Source organism: Monodon monoceros, unplaced genomic scaffold (genome assembly GCF_005190385.1).
Source record: "Monodon monoceros isolate NGI ecotype Baffin Bay Population unplaced genomic scaffold, NGI_Narwhal_1 Super_Scaffold_8, whole genome shotgun sequence".
Lineage (NCBI taxonomy): Eukaryota > Metazoa > Chordata > Mammalia > Artiodactyla > Monodontidae > Monodon > Monodon monoceros.
Window position 1 is genome coordinate 43,058,714 of NW_021703785.1, and position 22,539 is coordinate 43,081,252.

Here is a 22,539-nt window from a genome sequence, read left to right on the forward strand (position 1 = left end):
GACCTCTATATTAAGATTCTTTTATATATATTTTTTAACAGATATTCGGCGAAGTCTCAGTCCAGCGTCTCAGCCTGTTCTGAAAGTTTGTAACCATGGTAATAAACTGTATTCATAAATTGCACATTCTCCTTATCTACTTTTATCCTCTTGATCTGTGATTTTAGTAGGTTGCTGTGAAGTTCTCGAGTTTCAGTATGACTAAAAGAGTAAAAATGTGTGGATGTACATGTTTGCGATGCGATTGTGCACTCATATTTTCCATCCTTCCATTATTGCCTTGAGGTAGTGTTGAGGATTCTTCTTTCAGGTCTCAAGTGCATGTTTTACTTTTAATATTATTATTTGAAGTTATCTCACACATTTCTGATCAGTGTTGTCCGGTGTATCCTTTCAAAAGCATTGTGCTTTCTTAGAACTATTTTAAGTAGTGGATTTGCTTTACATTAAGATACAATTTGAAATATTGAATTGTTACCTGTTTTACTGTACCGTATTTGCCAGTACAGTGTGAAACACTGTGACCAGCATTTTGGCAAAATCTTTAATACAGGTGAGCTTCATGTGATATTATTGTGGCGGGATGTGCTAGAATCACTAAAAAGAAGGTGAGTTAACTTAGTCTCCGATATTTATCTGAGACTGACTCCTTTCAGACATCTCTAACTGGCTCCTGAACACGCAACCTCATGGAGCCCTCTTCCTGTCTTCAAGATGCCATTTTGTGTTGATTGGGTTTTGTTTACTTTGGTTCCCTTTCCCTCACTGTTATGTATTACAGGGTTCTGCTTACCTTTCATAGTCAAAGTCAAATTCATCCATCGTGATTGCCGTTTATTCAGTGAGATTGTTACCAAAGTTTACCAGATTTAGAAATGAAAAGATACTTGACAGATTTTTTTCGAGAGTTGTTTTGGGTACAGATGAATTACGTTCTAGAAGTATTAATGTCTGACTGAGTAGAGAAACTTAAGTAGAATTTCTAGGATAACATAAAAAAAGAGTATGCGGTAAATAAGAAAAAAACATGAATGTAATGATCTTTTAATAGCTGTGTAGATCCTTACTGCTCAAGGTAAAGTATACATAATACATGCTTAATAAATGAGAGAAAAGGTAAAAATCTACACCAAAATTTTAAATAGATCTTTTGACTTTTTTCAATAGTATGTTTTTATTGTTTTGCCTTTTCCTAGTCTAACAATAGGAAGAAAAAATTGTAATAAGTCAGAAAAATTCATTGTGGATAATTAATCCCTAGCTTTGGGTTATTATTTAGAGTCATTGTGATATACTAAATAATGGCAAAAACTGTAGAGGACAGAGAAACTCAGAGAGGCTGAAAACTTTCTTTGAGTACAGAGCTTTTTAGTGACACAACCATAATATAGTTTTGATTTCCATCATGTTTCTTGTTTGATTGAATATAGGTACTTAGATTTTTAATTATTATTATCAATACAATATATGAAATAAACAACTCAGCCCCCATTGTAAGTCATTAAAGAAAAGACCCACAGCCATGATATGATATGATTATAATGGCATACATATACCCATGCTGTGTTTAATTTAAAATAAATATTTTGGCCATTATGCACGGGGAAATTATTTAAGATAAGTTTGTGTACTGGCCTTGAGAAACACAGTCCTTCTGTGACTGTAGTGTCAGTAAAGTGTCCAGGCTACAAAGGTTCATCTATAATTGTAAATTGTGATACTTTTGGTCCAGATGAAAAAAGCAGGTGAGCATTACATTTCTGTCTCTACCAAGGCCAATGTACTATCGTAAGTTCTAAGGCTTTTGTGATAATTAAGCAAGTAGATTATACAGCAAACCAAAGGAGATATACCATAAAGATCAAATTCTCTGTTCTAATAAAAATGTAGTGGATTAAAATATTTTAAAAACTTATTTTCATTGATATTTCTTTTGTTTTCCCTTTATACTTCTAACCAAGTGAAAAAAAGTTCAAACCACCAGACTAATCTTTAAGGATTGTATGTATAAAGATAGATTTATCCGACTAGACATTGAAAAATGCAGAATTTGGTTAAGGACATTGCAACAAGCATCATGCATATTTTTTAGAAAAAGATGACATTTCAGAGTTCATTTTGAAATCTTTTTCTAAAAATTAGTGTGTTTTCGCTGAAAGTACTAATCCTACAACTGAACTATGCAACTGAAATGTAACATGGAAACCCCGTTTATTTTTTAATTTGCTTTCATGTACTTAAACAAAACTAACACCTGATATTTATATTTTCTAAAAATATATAGTAGTTGATATTATCTCATTAGTTTTAAAAGATATATGAGATTTTCTACAATTATTTTAAATTTGTTTGCATCCTAAATAAAATAATAATATTAATAGTAATAATAATAAGTTAATATTTACTGTTACTTTGCTTATTTAGTTATTTAAGTTAAAAGCCAAGCAATATGTTGAAATGCTTTATACATATCCCATTTAATCTTCTCAATAATCCTATCAGATAGTCAATGTTTTTATCTCTATTTTATAGTCAAAAATAACCAAGGATTGAACAGGTCTGATAGTTTGTGTCCAGTCCTATGACCAAATTTCAAACCCAGGTCCATCTGACTTTTGAGTCCAAGCTCTTAATCTCTCTCCCACGTCGTGCTCCGAATACAACTGCTTGAATCCCTATCTTTTCCTCTTCCCATCATCTGGGTGAACCACGTGTGTACATTTTTTTCTCTTGTGACATAAGTTCGGGCTATTGAGATACACCCTCACACCCTTTCAGAGGTTTTCTAGCCTCTGGTCTATCTTCTCCCTTGTTCTCAGATTGAACCACTAGATAGCATTCTTTTCTTTATCTGAGGCTCGGATTACAAGGATAAACCACCTTCTTGAATGAGGACCACTATTTATTTCTTTTAATAAACTCTCTATTAAAAGATCTAAATTAATCTAATAAGTTTATACTCTGTTAGAAAGATCATGGAAATTTTAGAATATAAATATAGACTTAGACTATATATGTGTGTGCGTGTAGAGAGAGAGAGAGAGATCATCTTTTATTGCAGAATGAGAAAATCCTGATAAAGTATCCTGTGAGACCTTGGGGCTAAAATATCACAGAATATATTTTGACAAAAGATGACCTCAAAAGTACAATATTCTAACTCCAGAAATTGTGCACACTGAATAATTCAGCCCTTGTGTCGTGCTCCAAATCTCTACCCAAAATACTTTGGTTAAAACCTTTCCCTGTTTTATCTTTTGCTTTGTCTGTTAAGACCTAGGAAGAAATTAAGTATTTGGTATTTTTCCTTGCTAAACCTTCACTCATTCATTTATTTAGCAAAATGTATTAAGCACTTGCTGGGCACTTAATATGTAGTGATTCCCTCTAAGAATCCACTATCCAGTTGGGAGACAGATGAGCAACAATTCTCATATATCTGATTAATGCCAAGATAGCGGTGATGCACAGAGCTTTTGGAACACCAAGAAGCCTGAAAGACCAATCCAGACTTTACGGGGACAATTCAAACTTGGCTTCTAGAAGGACCTGAAATCAAAGCTAAGTTTTGAAGGATAAGTAGAAATGAGGCAAAACCCTGAGGGCAAGCGTGAGCGAAGAAGCAGAAGCAGCATGCACACACTTTCCCAGGAGCTCTTTTCTGAACCTTAGTCTGAACCCTGTAAAACTGTATGCTCTTATAAGCACCTATATGCTCTTACTAGCACCCTGGTTTTTCCTATTATGCAACACACATTTGCCTTAAAATGTTCTTATTCAGTGTCTGCCACACTACTCCTGAGTCCCATCAGGGTGCAGACAAGACAATAAAGGAGGGTTTCTGGCTTGTTTACTGCTGTAACCCCAGTTCTTCCATGGGTTGGTGCCCGACACATGGATATTTAGTAAGAATGTGTTGAATGAACAGACATTCTTATGTTTAGGCTTGCAGAGAACAATTAGTGTACATTGAGCAAAATCGGGTCTGCGGTTGTCACCCAAATAAGTAGGACTTAGTATGCCAATTGCTAAAGCTCTATCTGTAGCTAGAAGGAGTTATCCTTCTCATCTTCTCCCTAATATGTTATCTGTCATCAAAAGGAGATATTTGATCATCACAGGTTTGAAGGTTGTTGCGTTAGATGTGAAGGGTTAGGCTCAATCTTGATTGGATTATTTACTCCTTAGCAGTGGAGAGTTACTTATTAATTAGATTTCTTTCCCTTGCTTAATCAAGCAAAGTTTAACAACAGTAAATAAATGAAAGCATCTGCTAATGAGTACAGGGCATTATCTCATTTCTTTACTTAATACAGTGCATTTGAAATCTAAAGATTTTCTATAGTTTGTAGAAAATAGTAAGTCAAGATAATCAAAATTTTTATTAACGCATTTTAATAAAATCATACCATATTTGGGTGTTGGTGAATCAGTGTTAGTGAATCACCTGGCCTGGTTAAAAATAAAGGACCAGATAGGGAATAAGTATATTGAGAGTCTGATGCCAGACCAAGAACTTGGACTACTGAGGTTTTTGAGCAGGAAAATGACAGGTCTGAGCAGTTTGTATGGAGTCAAAGTGACAAATGTTAGAGAGAAGAAAGAATCGAAAGGACTTTGTAGCCGCTTTGAGCCGACATGGTTTGGCTGCAAGGAATGGGGAGAGTTAGAGAGCTGATCAAGGTGCGAGGGGAGAAGCCAAGTCTAGAGCTCTGTGTTGATACCCTCACAAAGACTTGCTAACACTGCATAAGCAGATGAGTTACCTGCAGGAAATCTTCAAAGCTAGAGAATGCAAGTCAAGGACTGAGCCTTAGGAATGGACACATGTGAGTAACAGAGTGAGTGAGAGACAGAAAAAGGATGAAGATGGGAAGGATTGCATAATAGTGGAGCCTACATTATGAAGGTTGAAAGAAGACTTTCAAGGACTTGGTATGACTCCAAGTCCTTGAAATGACTTGGTATGACTCCCATTTCTTTTCCTTTGGTTGTTTCTTTCTTTTTTTCTTTATAAAACTGAGTGGTATTACCACTGAGTGACTAGTGTTTTTCAGGGTACAGTGATTTCTACTCTCTTCAGGGACTTCTTTTCCCTTGTAGACTCTGTAAAGTGTTTGTGACAAAGCTTTCACAAATATGAATTGTTCGGCCACACCTTATGGTGCATCTGCCTGCAGTTTGATTGCATCTCATTAGATGGTTCTCTTTTCATTAAGTGGTACAGTGGGATTTTTTTTTTTAATTAACTGGATATAGAGTAATCAGAAAGAATTCTATAAACTATATGCAATTAAAATCCCTAATGATAAAACTATTTAACTGTGACAAAATAAGATAAAACATAATCAAAATTTTAGGCAAACAAGGATTACTCATTTTCAGTGAGCATCCATAACCTAAACAAAATCTTGCTATATTATCTTTACACCAAATCAATTCTTAATAGCCTTAATTTGGATTTGATTATCTATTTTGACTCTTCCACTTATGTATGGAGCTTTGAGAGATTTTTATAGAAATAAGATTGTATTGCCTCCAGGCACAGCTGCTCTGCCACTCCAAGACTGGAAGTCAGAATTAAGTGTGAAGCTAGGTAGATATCTTTGAATTGGCATTATTTCCCACAAAATAACACTAAGGGGGGCGCACAAGACAGGCTTTGTTGTTGATATATTAAAACTTCACACACAACCATCCCCCCTCCCAGCTTGACTCAGCCTTGGGTCCCCTTATTTCTTGACCTACCTTTTTCCGAAACAGCAAGAATTTGTCTTGAGGCAGAATTATGAAATTTGTAAGGTTTTCAGTGGTGTCTATTGAGCACTAACTACCATAAGGCTTTTCTGAAAACAGTGAGGACGACACCAAACCAGTCTTTGTCTAGAAAACCTTATCTATCAAAGTAGTAAATGGTGACAACTACCATTTCCATTTTTTTTAAACTGTATCCTATTTTAAAGTAGAAAGAGCATAAAGGATAATATAGTCAAATTATATGATTTTGCTAAATGTCATTGGCTTATTTTCTTGAGAATCTTTTTTGTTCTCTTTCTGATGAATTTGTGCCTGCCTAAGGAAGGGAACTATTAAAATACTAATTGTTTTTGACACCCTTACACTTGGGCTTTCAAGCAGAATTAAGTACTACCTGTAAGTGTCAAAAGACTTAAACATTTTTTAAGGAGACTTTTCTAGCCCAAGAATATAAAACAATTTGGGTGATTTCACATTTTATTCAAACATCAGTCTCTGCTATTTACTATGTAGTCAAGCAAAAGGAAGAACAAACTCAGCAGGGCTCCTGCCTGGGTAAGGATGCCCTGTGGGTAGACAGAAAGGCCTTTCTAATTTATAGTCAGGGCAGGACAACCTTTTGGCTAGTCATTATCAAACAGACTCTTAAGCATGAACAGGTTAGAAAGTTCTCAAGTAGTGAGGACCTCAAGTTGTTTTAAAAGGACATTTATGCAAGAAATAGCAAATGCCTCTCATTTAATGAGTACTCACAGATGTAAGTTGAAGGCTGAGACTAAATTGAGTGAAAGGAGATAAAGAACTATTGTATAAGAAAAGTTATGTCCTTGACTTCTCTGAAATAGTTGTTATGATTAATATGTCTCTTGTTCTGTTTGTGTTACACAGTGGACTATAATTGTTATCTTTAAATTTTGGGGCCCATTCTAAATCTCTCCTTTTCTTATAGCATAGGTTCAGAGTCTGGATTTATAAGGAGTCAATGGATAGACTCTAGAAGCTCCTTTAACTCTGTACTTTCATTTTAGATTTTGTGCTTGGGCATATTTTTTTTCCTGCTCAAAGGATCTGTTGATTTTATCAAATTCTCCAAAGAATAAAAAATAATTATTTTATTGTTTTATTACTGGTTTGTTACAAATTTTCTCTATTTTTACATGTTACATTTTTATGCATATATACATGACATGTTTTCCCCATTTGTGACTACGTCAATAAGAGTCTAGTTCTCAAATGACTTCTACTGTTATTTTTTTGTCATTTGAAAACTAAACTTTCATTGACATAATCACAAATGTGGAAAACATATCAAATGGTTAGTGGATCTACAATTTTAGTGACAAATAAATTGTTTAGGATAAACAGTTAAGGTCCAGTGAACTTGTGCTACTGTGGAGGTTCACTCAGCAGGCAGGGAGGGGAAGACATCACCTGTACCCAGGACTGTCATTAGTCCTGCTAGATCTCCCAGGCAGGAAGGTGTGTGTGCAGGGCTCACTGGGTTATGCAGCTGGGAAAGAGCAGTCTCCCAGAGGCCAAGAGAAAGAGCAGTCAGCAAAGCCACAGGCTTCAGAAAGGCCAGGTAAGGAAAGGATGGAGGAGCGCCCAGGCACAGATTGGATTGAAGGGCACAGGTGTCACTGTTCACCTCTGGAAGAGCAGTTGTGGTAGAACGGTAGAGACTGAAGCCAGACAGTGTTGGCTAGAGTAGTGGAGGCTGTCCTTTCTAAAAGCCTGGGTATGAAAGAATGAAACAAAAGGGAAATAGCTGGAACTAGAACAGGTTGTAGTTCAATGAAGGGGTTGTGTTTCTTTGCCTTTCGTGTGGCTCTGGCTTTACTGTCTGTATTCTGAAGGGAGGGATGAGTGTTTGGTTGGGCAGTATTGAGGGTGAGGTTGCTGGGGGATGGGATGGGAGAGCACAGATGCGGAGCACCTGGACGGTGGAAAGAAAGGATATATGGAGAGAAGTGGATACAAATATTGAGTAAAGGAGTTTGGAGGTCTCACGTGATGAAGTCTTTTTTTCTCTGAGAACTAGGATATAAGGTCTCCTCCTGAAAGTGAGCCTCTGGGTGAGGAAGGAAGGCAAGGGCAGTGGAGAATGGCATGTCTCCTAGATGGATTGTGAGAGGTTACTGCTCAGGGAGATGCAAGATAATTTTTGCATCAATGGCCCAGCTGAAAAAAGAGGCTATTACTTGTGTAATAATAGCTGTCCGTAAAGTCTGAGGGAAAGAAAAGTAGCCCAGGTGCTTCACAGGCCCTGCGACAAAGGGCATTTTGTTCTCCAACTGCCTAAAAGTTCTGCCTAAAAGTTCTAATCTCCAGATGTAACCATAGGGGTCAGCAGTAGGCCAACTGAGTGTGCTTTAGAGCAGGAGTCCCCAACCCCCAGGCCATGGACCGGTACCGGTCCGCGGACTGTTAGGAACCGGGCTACACAGCAGAAGGTGAGCAGCGAGCGAAGCTTCATCTGCCGCTCCCCATGCTCTCATTACCGCCTGAACCACACCCCCACCCACCGTCCCTGGAAAAATTTTCTTCCATGAAACTGGTCTCTGGTGCCAAAAAGGTTGGGGACTGCTGCTTTAGAGCACCAGCCAAGCAGAGTCATCCCTTTTTTAGAGGATAAGGTATTTCATGTTTTAAAATAGCGTAGTACTTAATTAGGAAAATAATGGACACTCTGTTGGAACATCTATGCCATCTGAACACAGTGCTGAAACAGTGTGTTTAAGCATTGTTTGGGTGTCGTGCTACATATGAGGAAGGCACTCTAGCAGGGTTGGTGGGGACCCTAATGCAGCTGGTTTTCCTCCAGGCATGTGCCAACTACATCATGTGTCTGAGATCTTTTCCTACAAAAACAACACTTGGTGCTAAACTCAACATTTCTAAGGTACTACTAGATTTACTTTTATATTTTATTTTATTTGCCCCTCATTAAAGTTCAGTCTGGAGTAGCCACAGATACAGAAACCACTTTTCAAGATTGTCATCAGTATCAGAAATAAAGGTTTTGCCAAGTGCCTGTCAGGTACTGTAGTTACTTAAAAAATAGCAGTAGCTGTTCTTACTCACTGACTATTTGTGAAAGCATAAAACCAGCCAGATTCTTGAATCCTGTTTATAGAAGCCTTGGGTGATCTGGTCAAACAGTATGACTTGAAAACAGCATGGAGTCAGGCTCGGGCTTTAGAGGCAGACAGGCCTTGGTTTGACTTCTTGACTTAATAAAAGGGTGACCCTAGCAGCTTATTTAACCTTTGGATTTCCTTTTCCTCAGCTGTAAGAGGAATTACACTATGTGCTTCATAGACTATTTGGAAGATTAAATAGGGGCTATACTAAAGTACCTACAGTTGAGTAGATAGTTAATAAATTCAATAGATGTTCCTCCTCATTCTTCCCCTTCTCTGCCTACCTTCCATGATGCATGTGTCAATAGAAAGATTATAAATTCTTGAGCAAAGTGACAGTAGTATGCAGAATGGGTGTGCTAATTGGAGAGATTGAAATTAATTCTGTTACTATGAATAGTTCCTATACTGCACTTAAAGTGCATTAATCGGTATGAATTAGTTTAGAAAAGAAAAAGACAAAAAATTAAAAGTCTATAGAGACTTTTGGTTTTAAAATAAAATAATAAAGGTATTTTTACCTCCTTTTCCCCATGGGAGTCACCACAAAGCCACAAGGAAAAGGAGTAACGAAAACCAGTGTCAACTTCTATGAAGTCAAGACGTGTTTAACCTGGAACAACCGCATATAAAGACAGGGAAGCAGAAGATGCAGGAGAGAGGAAATTGGAATCCGGGTGTATTCATTTCCAAGGCTACCAAACAAATTACCCCAAAATGGGGGCCTTAAAACAACAGAAAATTGTTCTCTCACAATTCCAGAGGCTACAAGTCCGAAATCAAGGTGTTGGCAGTGTTGGTTCTTCCTGGAGGCTCCGAGGGAGGACCCGTTCCCCCTCTCTCATTTCTGGAGGTGGCCGGCAGTCCTCGGTGTTCCTGGGCTTGTGGCTGCGTCACTCTCATCTCAGACTCCGTCTTCTCATGGCCTCCCTGTGTGTCTCTGTGTCTTCACATGCCCTTCTTATACGGCCACGAATCATTTGGTTAGGGCTCACCCTAATCTAGTGTGACCCCACCTTAGCTTGATTACATCTGCAAAAGCCCTATTTCCAAATAAGGTCACATTCACAGGTACCAGGTGTTAGGACTTCAACATAAATTTTGGGTGACACTGTTCAACCCCCAACAGTGGGGGATCCCAATGAGAAACAGACTGATGTGCTCCTCACAGCATCACATAAGGGCTCAGGAGTCACGGGTGCCAGGAACCACTGACAAGAGGAATGAGACATCCAGCTGAAAGTGGGGGTGATGGCAAAGGAGCAGGTCAACCTCCATCCAGGCAGCATGGCTCCCAAGTCCAGACCTGTGACCCTCCGGCTGCACTTCCCTCCCTTCCTTTCCTCCTCCCCTCCAGGAGGTGGGAGGTACAGATGTTGTTTGGAAAAATTGTGCTGGAAACTATAAATGGGGTGCAAGCCAGAGGTGAGGTACTGCACCGGAAACAGGGGTTACCTGAACACAGAGGTGGATCTCCAGGAGAAAAGAGGAGACGTGAATGGCACAGTCCTCTTCTGGCCCCAGCCACCACTCAGTGGAAGCCAAGCTTATACTCCAAGCAGATGACAGAAGATTTTTCTGGAGATAATGAACAGTCTAGAAAAAAGGCCTTCAGATACTGGCATTATGGGCCCCTTTCCCTCAAAAAATGCTAACTTACTGCAAGAGCATTCCACAGAGAAGCCCACTAGTTAACAAGCCTACTCACACAAATTATTTTCTCTGAAATATTAATTTGGCCCAAGGACTCATCAGCTGACATTTGAGGAAAACATTCAACATGAAAAAAGAAGGGAAACAAACCAGAGGAACTCTTAGTAAACAGAGAATTACACCATAATAATTGCAAAGATGTCAAATATTTCAATGATGAAAAGAATAGGATGATATATGTCATATATATAAGATATATATATATGTATAAAAGGATTAGAAACAAAAATCTTTTGGATATGAAAAATACAGTAGCAGAAAAAACAGTACAGTTTTTTGAAAAGCATAAACATACAGAGTTCTAGGGAAGATAAGGGGGAAAATGTAGAATTTACAGATAATCTGATATATCTGACTGTACAATTTTTATTATATTTGTATAACTGTATACGACTGTGTACAATCATATAATTGTATTATGAAGCTTTGGGGACAAGTATGGAAAGAGTGATAGGCAATAGGAAAATAAGAAGCAATTGTTAATTCTAGAAAAAAGTGATATACGGTTGACCCTTGAACAACATGAGTTTGAACTACATGGGTTCACTTATATGCACATTTTTTTTTCAGTAGTAAACATTATAATACTACACGATCTGCTGTTGGTTGAGTCCATGAATGCGGAACCACAGTTGGGAGGAGCCTCGTGTATGGAGGGCTGACTATAAATCCTATGCAGAGTTTCAAATGCGTGGAGGGTCAGGGCCCCTATCCCCGTGCTGTACAGGGGTCAACTGTATAATCATGGTACACTACTGGAATTTGGCATGGCCTTGTATGCTATTTTACAGTCATAATAGTAAAAGCACTGTGGTAGGCAGATTCCAAGATGGCCCTCGGTGATCGCTGCCTCCTGTTGTTCTTTCTCATGTAACCCACCCCCCAAACATTTTCCAGCATTAGTCTGTATAACCAGCGGAATGGGGTAGAAATGATAGTATGTCACGTCTGAGATTAGGTTACAAAAGATACTGTGACTTTCGTCTTGGGTGCTGTGTCTCCCCGTTTCTTGGTTCTGGGGGAAGCTATGTTGTGAGCAGCCCTATGGAGAGACCCAAGCTGTGAAGATATTAAGCTTCAATCTATCACAATAGAAAATCAATAAGTAATGTCTATAATTGATGAATCAAGAGATAGCAGGAGAAGCATCAATAAGGAAGAGAGTCAGGGACAGTGGACTGCTGTATTTCATTGGAAGCCTTTTGGATTTCTTCATAAAGTAACCATTAACTTTAAAGAAAGTTAAAGTTAGAAGTAGGAAACATCTAAATGGGCAGCAGGTGGGCAGTCAGGATGGCGAAACACCTAATGACTCAGTTTATCCCTATTGAGAATAACCAGAAGCTAAAATCTCTCGTAAGTTGTCTATCTCCTTCTTTACTAAAATACACAGATTTTACTTTTATTTTTCATTTTTCTTTTTCACTTTCTCTCTTCTAATAACTGTGTATAAAGGAGACTTCTCTCTGTTCTAGCTTTCAGCTTTTCATTTTTATGTGATCCGGAGACTAAAGTGCTCTTCACTATGCATTCTTAAAGAGTGATGATATGGGTGATGAGAGTGAGTTACGGTGGTACCTCTAGCTCAGGATAATGACTGTGCTTCTCCATATAAATCAGACAGTCTTCCCACTTTTTTTTGTGACCTGTAGATAGCATTGGCCAGTGATTTTGCAGCACATATCTGAATATATTTGTCCTTTGTAATTCTTAATGTGAGAGAAAATGATGGAAATGCATAATAGAGAAAATCAAGCACCACTCTATTTTTTTTCTTTTTTTTTTTTTTTTTTTGCCTTTTAGAGCAAAAGTAGCCTTCCGGTGCTGCATAAGAACTTGATGGCTGATATGTATTCACTGAATCCTTAGAAAACAAGAGAATGGGATGAGATTTGCATTTGGAATTCATATTAGTTACAGTTATTGATTGAGTGTTTTTAAATTAGTGTCTTAATACATTACACTGGCCTCATGAAAGCCAAGGATGTAGCTAATTTAGCTAGAAGAACTATTTGTGCTTTGGAGGGGAATGGTGGTAGGACTACTTGTTATGTAGTCTAGGTAAGGAGGTAAATATTTTTCTACTTTATGAGGGTCTATAAATTTATTTAAGAAAGCATTGACATGCATTAAGAAAGCTGCATGTCCCATTGATTCCCAAGTAAATTAGAAATTATTAGTGTTAGCCATGATGTACGTTATTGTGATATGACAGCATTTGGCTTAAACAGTTTCACCATTTATTAGCTCTGATATTAGAATAAATGACAATGATCATTAAATGCTATGTACATTATCATTTAACTAATCATGCTCGCAATCTCCTTCTATTAGTCAAACATCTTTGGGTTAATTAGAGGAGCTGCCTAATCCCGATTTCTAGAGGAATAATGAAATAAAGGAACATTGAAGTATGCTAAAGAAAGTGTTAGTGCATCACCGTTTACCTCATATATCGACTTCATGTACCCTCACCCAGTGCATTATCATAGCCTCAAGGTTAAAAGATTCTGGCAATTCTTTTTATTTTGAAATATGATTAGGCCGTTAAATTATATGTTCATACTTTTCCCATTAAAGCATGTATGCAGCAGAAAAGTGCTAATATGCAAATGAAAACAAAATTCTCCTACCCATATTGAAAGATGAACCAAAAAACACTGTTTAGATTAAGCATTAAAAATGTTAATAACACCTTGTACTTTGATTCTGACAAACTAATAACTCAAAATCCATAGAATTTTAAGGTTACAAGTATAAGACACAACCAAGAAACTTTTATTATTAGTCCTCTTATTTCTTATTCTTGTTAATATAGTTAGGCTAAGGGATTCTTAAGCTGATGTTTGTTAAACCATGAGCAGGGTTTTATTTAATCCAAAGTATATTTTATCATTGGGTGAAAAGTATAATTTCATCCCTTTGTCTTAGTCTTCCCCATGTCCCAAAGGAGGAGAAAAAAAGAGAAAAGTATCTTTTAAAATTCATTGTGACCTGTCATGAGGCAACTTCTCAAATAATGATGATGAGGCTCTATTTTTGAACGTGCAGGCAGAAATAAATGAAGGGCATAGGGCGTGAAGAGGTAACTAGTACAGTCTCCCAGGCAGAGAGAAGCACTGCCCAAGAGAGCCCCTAGGATCCCTGCTACACTTACAGCCGTTGGCAGCAGTATCCTCTCTAATAAGTCTCAAGGTTTTCATCACTTCCTGAACACTGCTCTGTCTGTTTGCTACTCATTTGCTGGAAACTGGACAAGGCCTATTACTCTCCATTCTATTAACCTCCTTTCTCTTCATTCACTGATCCCCATTCCCTTTCCTCACCTAAATATAAAAAGACATGATCTGCTCAGGGTGAGAGATAAATATATTCAGTAATGGAACTAAGTAGGCAGAGTCAATAACTCTAGGTACTATGTCATAGTAACTTGTAATGTTTCCTAGAAATTAACTCTGTGTCTTCTACATATTTGTTTGTTTTAAAGCCAGGAAAAGGGAAGGTTTTGAGAGTAATGTTTTTAATTATTAGTTTGTGATGAGTTTTCATGTCTTGCTGGTATGCTCTCTTTGTGGTAGTTTCTCTGCCCCTGGGTCCATGCCTGTCTGTTTTGAAAAGTGTGATTTATTTGTTTCCATGTAGTAGACCTATAGGGTTAGTCACGTGTTCCTCTTCTAAACAGATCTGTAGTCCTACCTAGAATGTCTTTATAGTTTTACACTAAGATCTTCTTTAACCCTTCACTGTCCTCTTTCAAGAAATACCAAATACTATTTCTACTTTCTTTTTTTTAAGTAAAATTATTCTTTATTATTTGAAAAAATTTTAAATTTAATTTTTATTTTATATGGGAGTATAGTTAACTTACAATGTTGTGTTAGTTTCAGGTGTACAGTAAAGTGATTCCGTTATCGCTTCTCAGCCTTTTGGCTAAGATCAAGTGTAGTATCTGTTCTTATTAGTATTTCAAAATCAGGAATAAAAGACTTATAAATGTACAAATTGTTGCCTCAGCAAAGCCCTCTCCTTGTTTCAGTAAAGTACTTGGCACTATGCATTTCACTGCACTGGGAAGTATTATTTAGTTTTGTTTAAACATTTCTTATACTCTTATACTTCTCACTGCATTTTAAATGTATACTGTATATAGAAGAATAACATATAGAAAAGTACACACTTCCTGAGTATCTGGCTTGATGAATGCTCGTAAAGTAAGCTTACCTATGTAACCAATACCCAGATCAAGAAACAACGTCATTAGAAACACAGAGCCCCTTCCAGATTCTCCCTTTCATAACCTCGCATCCCACACATATCCTGACTGTGACAGCAGTAACTAGACTTACTTTGTCCTTTTTATAAATACGGTCTTACACTTTGTATCCATGTTGTTGTGTGAGGTTGTAATTTGTTTGTTCTAATGGTTATTTAGCATTCCACTCTGAATATGTGAATTTTTTTCCTTTTGTTCGTGGATATTTATATTGTTTCTAGATTTGGGCTGTGACAAATAGTGCTGCTAAGAACATTCTTATACATGTCTTCTGGCTCTGTCAGAAATATACCTATTGAGCTGCATGAGCTGTTTGTATATTTTGGAAATTAATCCTTTGTCTGTTGCTTCATTTGCAAATATTTTCTCCCATTCTGTGGGTCGTCTTTTTGTCTTATTTATGGTTTCCTTTGCTGTGCAAAAGCTTTTAAGTTTCATTAGGTCCCATTTGCCTATTTTTGTTTTTATTTTCATTACTCTAGGAGGTATGTCATAAAAGATCTTGCTGTGATTTATGTCAGAGTGTTTTTCTTATGTTTTCCTCTAAGAGTTTTATAGTGTCTGGTCTTACGTTTAGGTATTTAATCCATTTTGAGTTTATTTTTTTGTATGGTGTTAAGGAGTGTTCTAATTTCATTCTTTTACATGTAGTTATCCAGTTTTCCCAGCACAATTTATTGAAGAGGCTGTCTTTTCTCCATTTTATATTCTTGCCTCCTTTGTCATAGATTAGTTGACCATAGGGACATGGGTTTGTCCCTGGGCTTTCTATCCTGTACCATTGATCTATATTTCTGTTTTTGTGCCCTACAAACAATAAATGCTGGAGAGGGTGCGGAGAAAAGGGAATCCTCTTGCACTGTTGGTGGGAATGTGAATTGATACAGCCACTATGGAGAATAGTATGGAGGCTCCTTAAAAAACTAAAAATAGAACTACCATATGACCCAGCAATCCCACTACTGGGCATATACCCTGAGAAAGCCATAATTCAAAAAAAACACATGTACCCCAATGTTCATTGCAGTACTATTTACAATAGCCAGGACGTGGAAACAACTTAAATGCCATCGACAGATGAATGGATAAAGAAGATGTGGTACATATATATAATGCAATTTATTCAGCCATAAAAAGAAATGGAATTGGGTCATTTGTAGAGATGTGGATGGGCCTAGAGTCTGTCATACAGAGTGAAGTAAGTCAGAAAGAGGAAAACAAATATTGTATATTAACGCATACATGTAGAATCTAGAAAAATGGTACAGATGAACATATTTGTAGGGCAGGAATAGAAACACAGAACTAGAGAATGGACGTGTGGACACAGGGGGGAAGGGGAGGGTGGGATGAATTGGGAGAATAGGTTTGACATAAATACATTACCATGTGTAAAATAGATAGCTAGTGGGAACCTGTGGTATAGCACCGGGAGCTAAGCTTGGTGCTCTGTGATGACTTACATGGGTGGGATGTGTGTGTGTGGTGGGGGATGTCCACGAGGGAGGGGATATATGTATATGTATAGCTGATTCACTTCACTGTACAGCAGAAACTAACACCACATTGTAAAGAAAATATACTCCAAAAAAAAAAAAAAAAGGAAATATACCTAGATGTGTAATTGCTGTTTCAGTGGATAAGCGTATCTTCAGCTTTAGCAGATACTGACCAACAGTTTTCTAAAATGATTGTACCAGTTTATACTTCCATCAGCAGTGTATGAGAGTTTTCATTTCAGCAGTTCTGGTAGGATAGCTCATTGTGGTTTTGATTTGCCTTTCCCTCATGAGTAACTTGAATACCATTCCATGTTCTTTTGGCTTTTTGAATATCTTATTACGTGAAGTGCCTATTCAAGTCTTTTGCATATTTTTCTATTGACTTGTAGGTGTTTTTCATATTGAGAATAAATAGATTTTGATACAACTTAGAACTCCATCGTAACACTTATGTCAAACTGCCCATTAAAGGAAAGACTGTGTTACTTTCTAGTAATATAATATTCCACATCACTCAGATGTTCTAGTGAGAGACCTTAGAATGACAGGTCTGGTCAATATATGTTAAAAGAGCAAGCATGTTGTAGACTCTGCTGCCTATTTACCCTCTTCTGTTAAATTCCCTTTGGTGTACCTGTCCATTGTCTTTTCCTCCTTGTTGTCATGTGAGAGCAGTTCAGGGCCCCTCTAGCTTTTCTGACTGAACTGGGGACACTACAAGAACATTATTCTAGAAAAGCTATGTCATGGTAAAACTTCAGAAAACCATTTGTAAGATGAATGAATGAATAAATGAGTGAATGAGTGAATACATGAGTGAATATGTGAATATGTGAATACATGGAAGAAAGAATAAACACATGATGGCATAACTGGGTCTTGAAGTTGGGCCTTCCAACGCTAATCCTGATATAAATTCCATTATGCCCTAATATTTACTATTAATCAGGAAATATTGAGTATGGTAAACTATTGCCATAAAACCTTGTCCTCAACTTGTAACTCACAAACGTGTATCAGAGGTGAACTCTCAAAGTAACAAACTTGTGATGCATTTAGATTTAATTTTATGATAAAATTTGAGTAGCTTTTTTTATAAACTATTTTTGAATACATAGTCTATTACCAAAGAAAAAATTCAGTTCAATGCACATGATTCTACTATTGATGAGTTAGATCCTGATTAAGTGAATAAATGTATACATTTCTCCTAGAAGATCACTGTCATTTTTATGTCACAAAAAAATGTATCATATCTTCCAAGGTCAAATATCAACATATTAATTAAGGTAGTTTTAAAATGATACAGAATTAATATGAAGTAGAAGCTACTCTTAGTTTTTATTTATTTTTTTTATTAAATTTTTTTTAAATTGTGGTTAAAAAAACACATAAAATTTACTATGTTAATAATTTCTAAGTGTATAGGTCAGTAGTGTTAAGTATATTCACACTGTTGCACAAACAGATCTCCAGAACATTTTCATCTTGCAAAACTCAAGCTCTATAACTCATTAAACAACAACTCTCCATTTCCACCTTCCCTCAGCCCCTGGCAACCACCATTCTACTTTCTGTTTTTATGAACTTAATTACTATAGGTACTCGTATAAGTGGAATCATACAGCATCTGTCTTTTTGTGACTGGCTTATTTCATAATAAGCATAATGTCCTTAAGGTTCATCCATGTTGTAGCATGCGTCAGGATTTCATTCCTTTTTAAGGCTGAATAATATTCCATAGTATATATGTACATTTTGTTTATCCATTTATCTGTTGATGAACATTTGGGTTACTTCCACTTCTTGGCTATTGTGAATAGCGCTTCGATGAACACAAGAGTGCAAATATCTCTTCAAGATCCTGCTTTCGATTCTTTTGGATATATACCCAGAAATGGGATTGCTGGATCATATGGCAGTTCTATTTTTAATTTTTTGAGAAACCACCATACTGTTTTCCATAGCAGTTGAACCATACTCTTAGTTTTTAAATGTTGATTCTAATTTATGGAAGGGGGAAAATGATATGTAGTTTACTAAGTATGTGTTCTTAAGTTCATTACTTACCATGCTTCCTTCTCTATAAAATGTGGTATTAGACTATCCCATAGTAAGGATGGGCCCTACATTTTTAACCAGCTTCTTTAGGGTTTTACCTTTACATGGTTTAAAAATTTTTACTGTTTAATAAACAGCACTATTTATTCAGGACAAGTTAACAGATATGAACAATTTTAAGGCTTTGTTATTCATATTGCCACACTGACGTGGGAATGGTGAAGAGATTATACTAATTTATACTCCTACCAGCATCCAGTGACTGTGTCCATTCCTCAAACCTTCAACAGCACTAGATGTGTTTCACAATTTTCAGCAATTAGACAAAATAGTATCTCATTGTTTTGCATTTTTAATTAGCAATTAAATTATATCTTTTTGTCTTTTATTATAACTGACAAAATGTGAGGGGCAGGGAGATCAGAAACAGAGGAGGAGGAAAGAAACTTTCTCAGTATTTCTTTTCAAAATATGTCATCCATTAAGGAAAAACCATACATTTTAATGTTGTTATCTCTTCTGTCTTATTTCTCAGCTAGGAGGAGTTATTATTACTCTTTATTTGTGATGATTTTTCAATGCTGCTAGTCCAGGAGTAGGTTTTTTTTTACATTTTGGTTGTTAATAACAATACATATAACCATCTCTTGATTTATTGGAATAATGAGGTAGAGATAGAGGGATGGAAATCAGAGACAGACCTAAATCCCAGTGGCACATAAGTGGTAAAGGGAAAGCTAAAATCTCAGGTGGACTCACACCTCCTTCCCTGGGGGTTTTGGGCCATTAGGCAGCAGCTAATAGATCTGTATAGATGCTTGTGACTAAACTTAGTCTACTTGATGCCAGCAGAGCCAGTTGAAAGGTAAAGAAACTGAGCCAACCAACAAGCTGCTTCGGGACAATTTTGGCAGCAATTTTAACAGATTTTTTTTTCACTGAATTTATCACATGAATCCTTTTAATAAAAGGTATTTCAGTAATGAAGGCATTATACATTATGAGCACTTGGCTAAAATGTGAGTTTTTAAAAATTTATAATTTATATACCTTACTTACTTCTAGGAAGAATTTGGGATGGCTTACAAAAGAAAGCATATAACAATCCTAATTGTAATTATAAGAGAAAACAGATGCTGTAAGAAAACAGAAGAAAGTTGACTCCTTAGCTTACAGCTTTGGTTCTCAACTTTAGCATCTATCAGAATCCCTTGAGAGGCTTAACCAAACACAGGTTGCTAGGTCTACCCCAGAGTTACGGATTCAGGAGGTTTGTGGTGGGCATGAGAATTTGCATTTCTCATAAATTCCCAGAGGCTGCTCATCCAGGAACTACACTTGGAGAACCACAGATCTTCTATCATCATGTTTCTTGAGTATTTGGAATCATGATTGATTAATATTAGATTTTTTTTATTAAATAGTTTCTTTTTGTGAACTTATATCTCACTATCTAATCACACATAACAGCTATGATATTATTTTCATAAGGCTCTTCATACGGATATAAAGGATATGATTGGTTATAATTTCCAGTCATTTTGAACCTTGGCCACATTAAATACACCTAGAGAGTTTTTAAATAACACCAATATAGAACCTTATTTCCACGGATTCTGATTTAATTGGTCCATGATGAACAATATTTTTTAAAACTTTCCTTGTGATTCCGAAGTGCAGCCAGAGTTGTAAGACACTGATAGGTAGAGAGAAGAATAGCCCATATTGCCAACAGATAATCAGGTTGTTTCATTTGTGGCTTGGGTTTTTCCCCCCCACCCCCATCAATTTGCCTAGCTACTCACTCCCATTTTTATCTGTGTGGTATGCTTTTGGTTCTTAAGTATGCCATTTTGTTCTTCTCTTAATTGAACTTTATCTGTTTTTGATGAACTATTTCTCTAATCTATCAAGGTCATTTTAAATTGTATTTCTTTCTTCGAAAGTGTTTAACCCCTGCCCAACTAAGTATCATCTGCAAGTTTAATGAGCAGATTTTCAATTTCCTAATTGAGATTGTACTCATTAAGTTTTAATATTTTATAATTTTATTGCAAATTATTTCTAGCGTGCGTGTGATGCTACCTTGACTTTGCCCTGGCCGTGCACATTTTCTTCATTATCAGTGAACATTTATTTAGTGCTTACAGGTTGTGTGTTATTGAATCAAGTTCCGTGACTTCTAAATAGTTGAAAATAACTGCTGAATCTGACTCTATGTAGTTTTAACTCTAAGGAGAATGTGTATGTAACATGAGCTGCATGAACAACACAGGACACAAAAATTGAACATTGAATCTACAGTTCATTGGTCAGGTGGATGTTGTGACACTAACTATGGCTGTAGAGAATAGAGGTCAAGAGTACCATCTGCCTCTTATTAGTTGTGTAACCTTGAGCAAGTTACTTGCTCCTTGTGCCTCAGTTATGTCATCCATAAAATGTGATTCTAATCATTCCTGCCTTGGTTTGTTGTAAAAATTTGTGTCAGATAATGCATGGAAGATTCTCAGCACAGCCTAATACATAGCAACAGTTCAAAGAAATAGTAATGATTAAGAATCAATTAATTGAGGAATTGATAGTGGAAGGTATTTAAGGTTTGGTTTGACAAGACTGATCGTTAACAATTTAAGTGACACAGAGATGATTGGTCTGGGATCTGTCCCTAATCTGGAACTTTTGACTTTTACAAGTTTAAGCATGTTTTTATGTAAGCAAATAGTTTAGATTTTCATTCTCAGTGTGCTATGTTTATTATTGGAAAGGGTTCTTTTGCAGATAATTATAACTACTGAGTGGCAGAGCCAGGATTCAAACTCAGGACTTCTGTCTACAAGATGCTAATTGCTAAACGGTAGAAACAGAGAGAATAGATTGCCCCAGACATAAAGGGTGAGGGGAGTGAGAATCTATTTCAAAAATTAAGATTCCATAAAGAATAAAGCAGCCAGTATTTGACCACTTACTACGTGTTAGACATTGTTGAGTGCATTATTTACATTGTCTCATTCAGAGGCTTAAAAAGGTTAAGTAATCCTTGCCCCAAATCATAAAGCTGGTAAATGGCAGAGCTAGGAATTGAACCCAGATATGTGACAGCAAATTCCATTCTCTGAATCACTTCAATAAACTGCCCATCCTTGAATAGAATCAGATTACTTTTTTCTAGAATAGAAGATGCACTCAAAAATATGATTTAGGGTACAGAAAGATAAGGTGGAGACAAAAGTTGTGTTTACTTCCTGTTTTGTGACAGAGTAAATTGGAACAGTCAACTGAGGAATTTTGCCTTGAGTTTAGCATGTATTTAAATTGTTTAAAAATAGCTGAAAAGTGAAGGTGTCCCAGGAGAAGAAGGCTGGAGATGGCCTAGATGAGGGTTTTAGAAATAGAGATAGATTGGAAGGGGTGGGTTAGAAGCGGAGGCAATTTATGTACTTCATCTTCTTTTCTCCACTGATTTACTTAAAATAAGTAAACATCAAGAGTGATTTCTTTGAGCTTTTGAAAGCTAACACATTTTTGATGAAACACACATTTTTATGTTACATTTACAGTTTTCAGAGGGCTTTCACATACATTCCTTTAATTTTTTTATCTTGTATTGGTGGGCACTTTTACAATTTTGCTTCTATTATCCTAAAATATTCGTAAGTACAAGAAACATTTATACCAAATTGAATAGAAGCTACAACTGCACTGAGTTTCTTTGCACGTACCTTTTTAATGTGTTTATTTCATTATAAATGACGTTTAATTATGGTCAAATTAAACGTAGGTATTATTTGGAAAATAGTGGCCATCAGGCAGTGTCATGGAGGATCTTGCTTTTCTCCCCTGTCATTTTCCACATTGTTTTTCTATCTCAAAAATCTCAATACTGCCACTGCTCAAACATGTTCAAAATGAAGTAACTTTCCCTATGTAATACAGTTTTGAGTCCCAAAATATCAGTTTGATAAAAAACTATATTTTTCAGACTTCCATTACTATAGCATTTTTTATGACTATAAAAAAAGAGCACTTTGTACTGCATTTTGTCTGAAGTTTAATGATTTACAAAAACTCTTGTTTTCTTAAATTAGAA

General features: G+C 36.5%; 1 protein-coding gene and 1 non-coding gene across 6 annotated transcripts in view; both read left to right on the forward strand.

The window, feature by feature from the left end:
* DIAPH3 (diaphanous related formin 3) overlaps nt 1-22,539 on the forward strand; it is a 548,620-nt gene that overhangs the window by 409,433 nt on the left and 116,648 nt on the right. For 4 of the 5 annotated variants that reach the window (XM_029210108.1, XM_029210109.1, XM_029210110.1 and 1 more), the window contains one exon: nt 42-98. In XM_029210108.1, coding sequence (XP_029065941.1) covers nt 42-98 — 57 coding nt within the window. Of the gene's footprint in view, nt 1-41; nt 125-22,539 lie in introns of those variants that run through there. The other variant, XM_029210112.1, reaches the window with a different exon arrangement.
* On the forward strand, nt 14,524-14,706 carry LOC114888476. Its single transcript, XR_003791808.1, has one exon. It is a non-coding gene; the product is annotated as a U2 spliceosomal RNA (small nuclear RNA).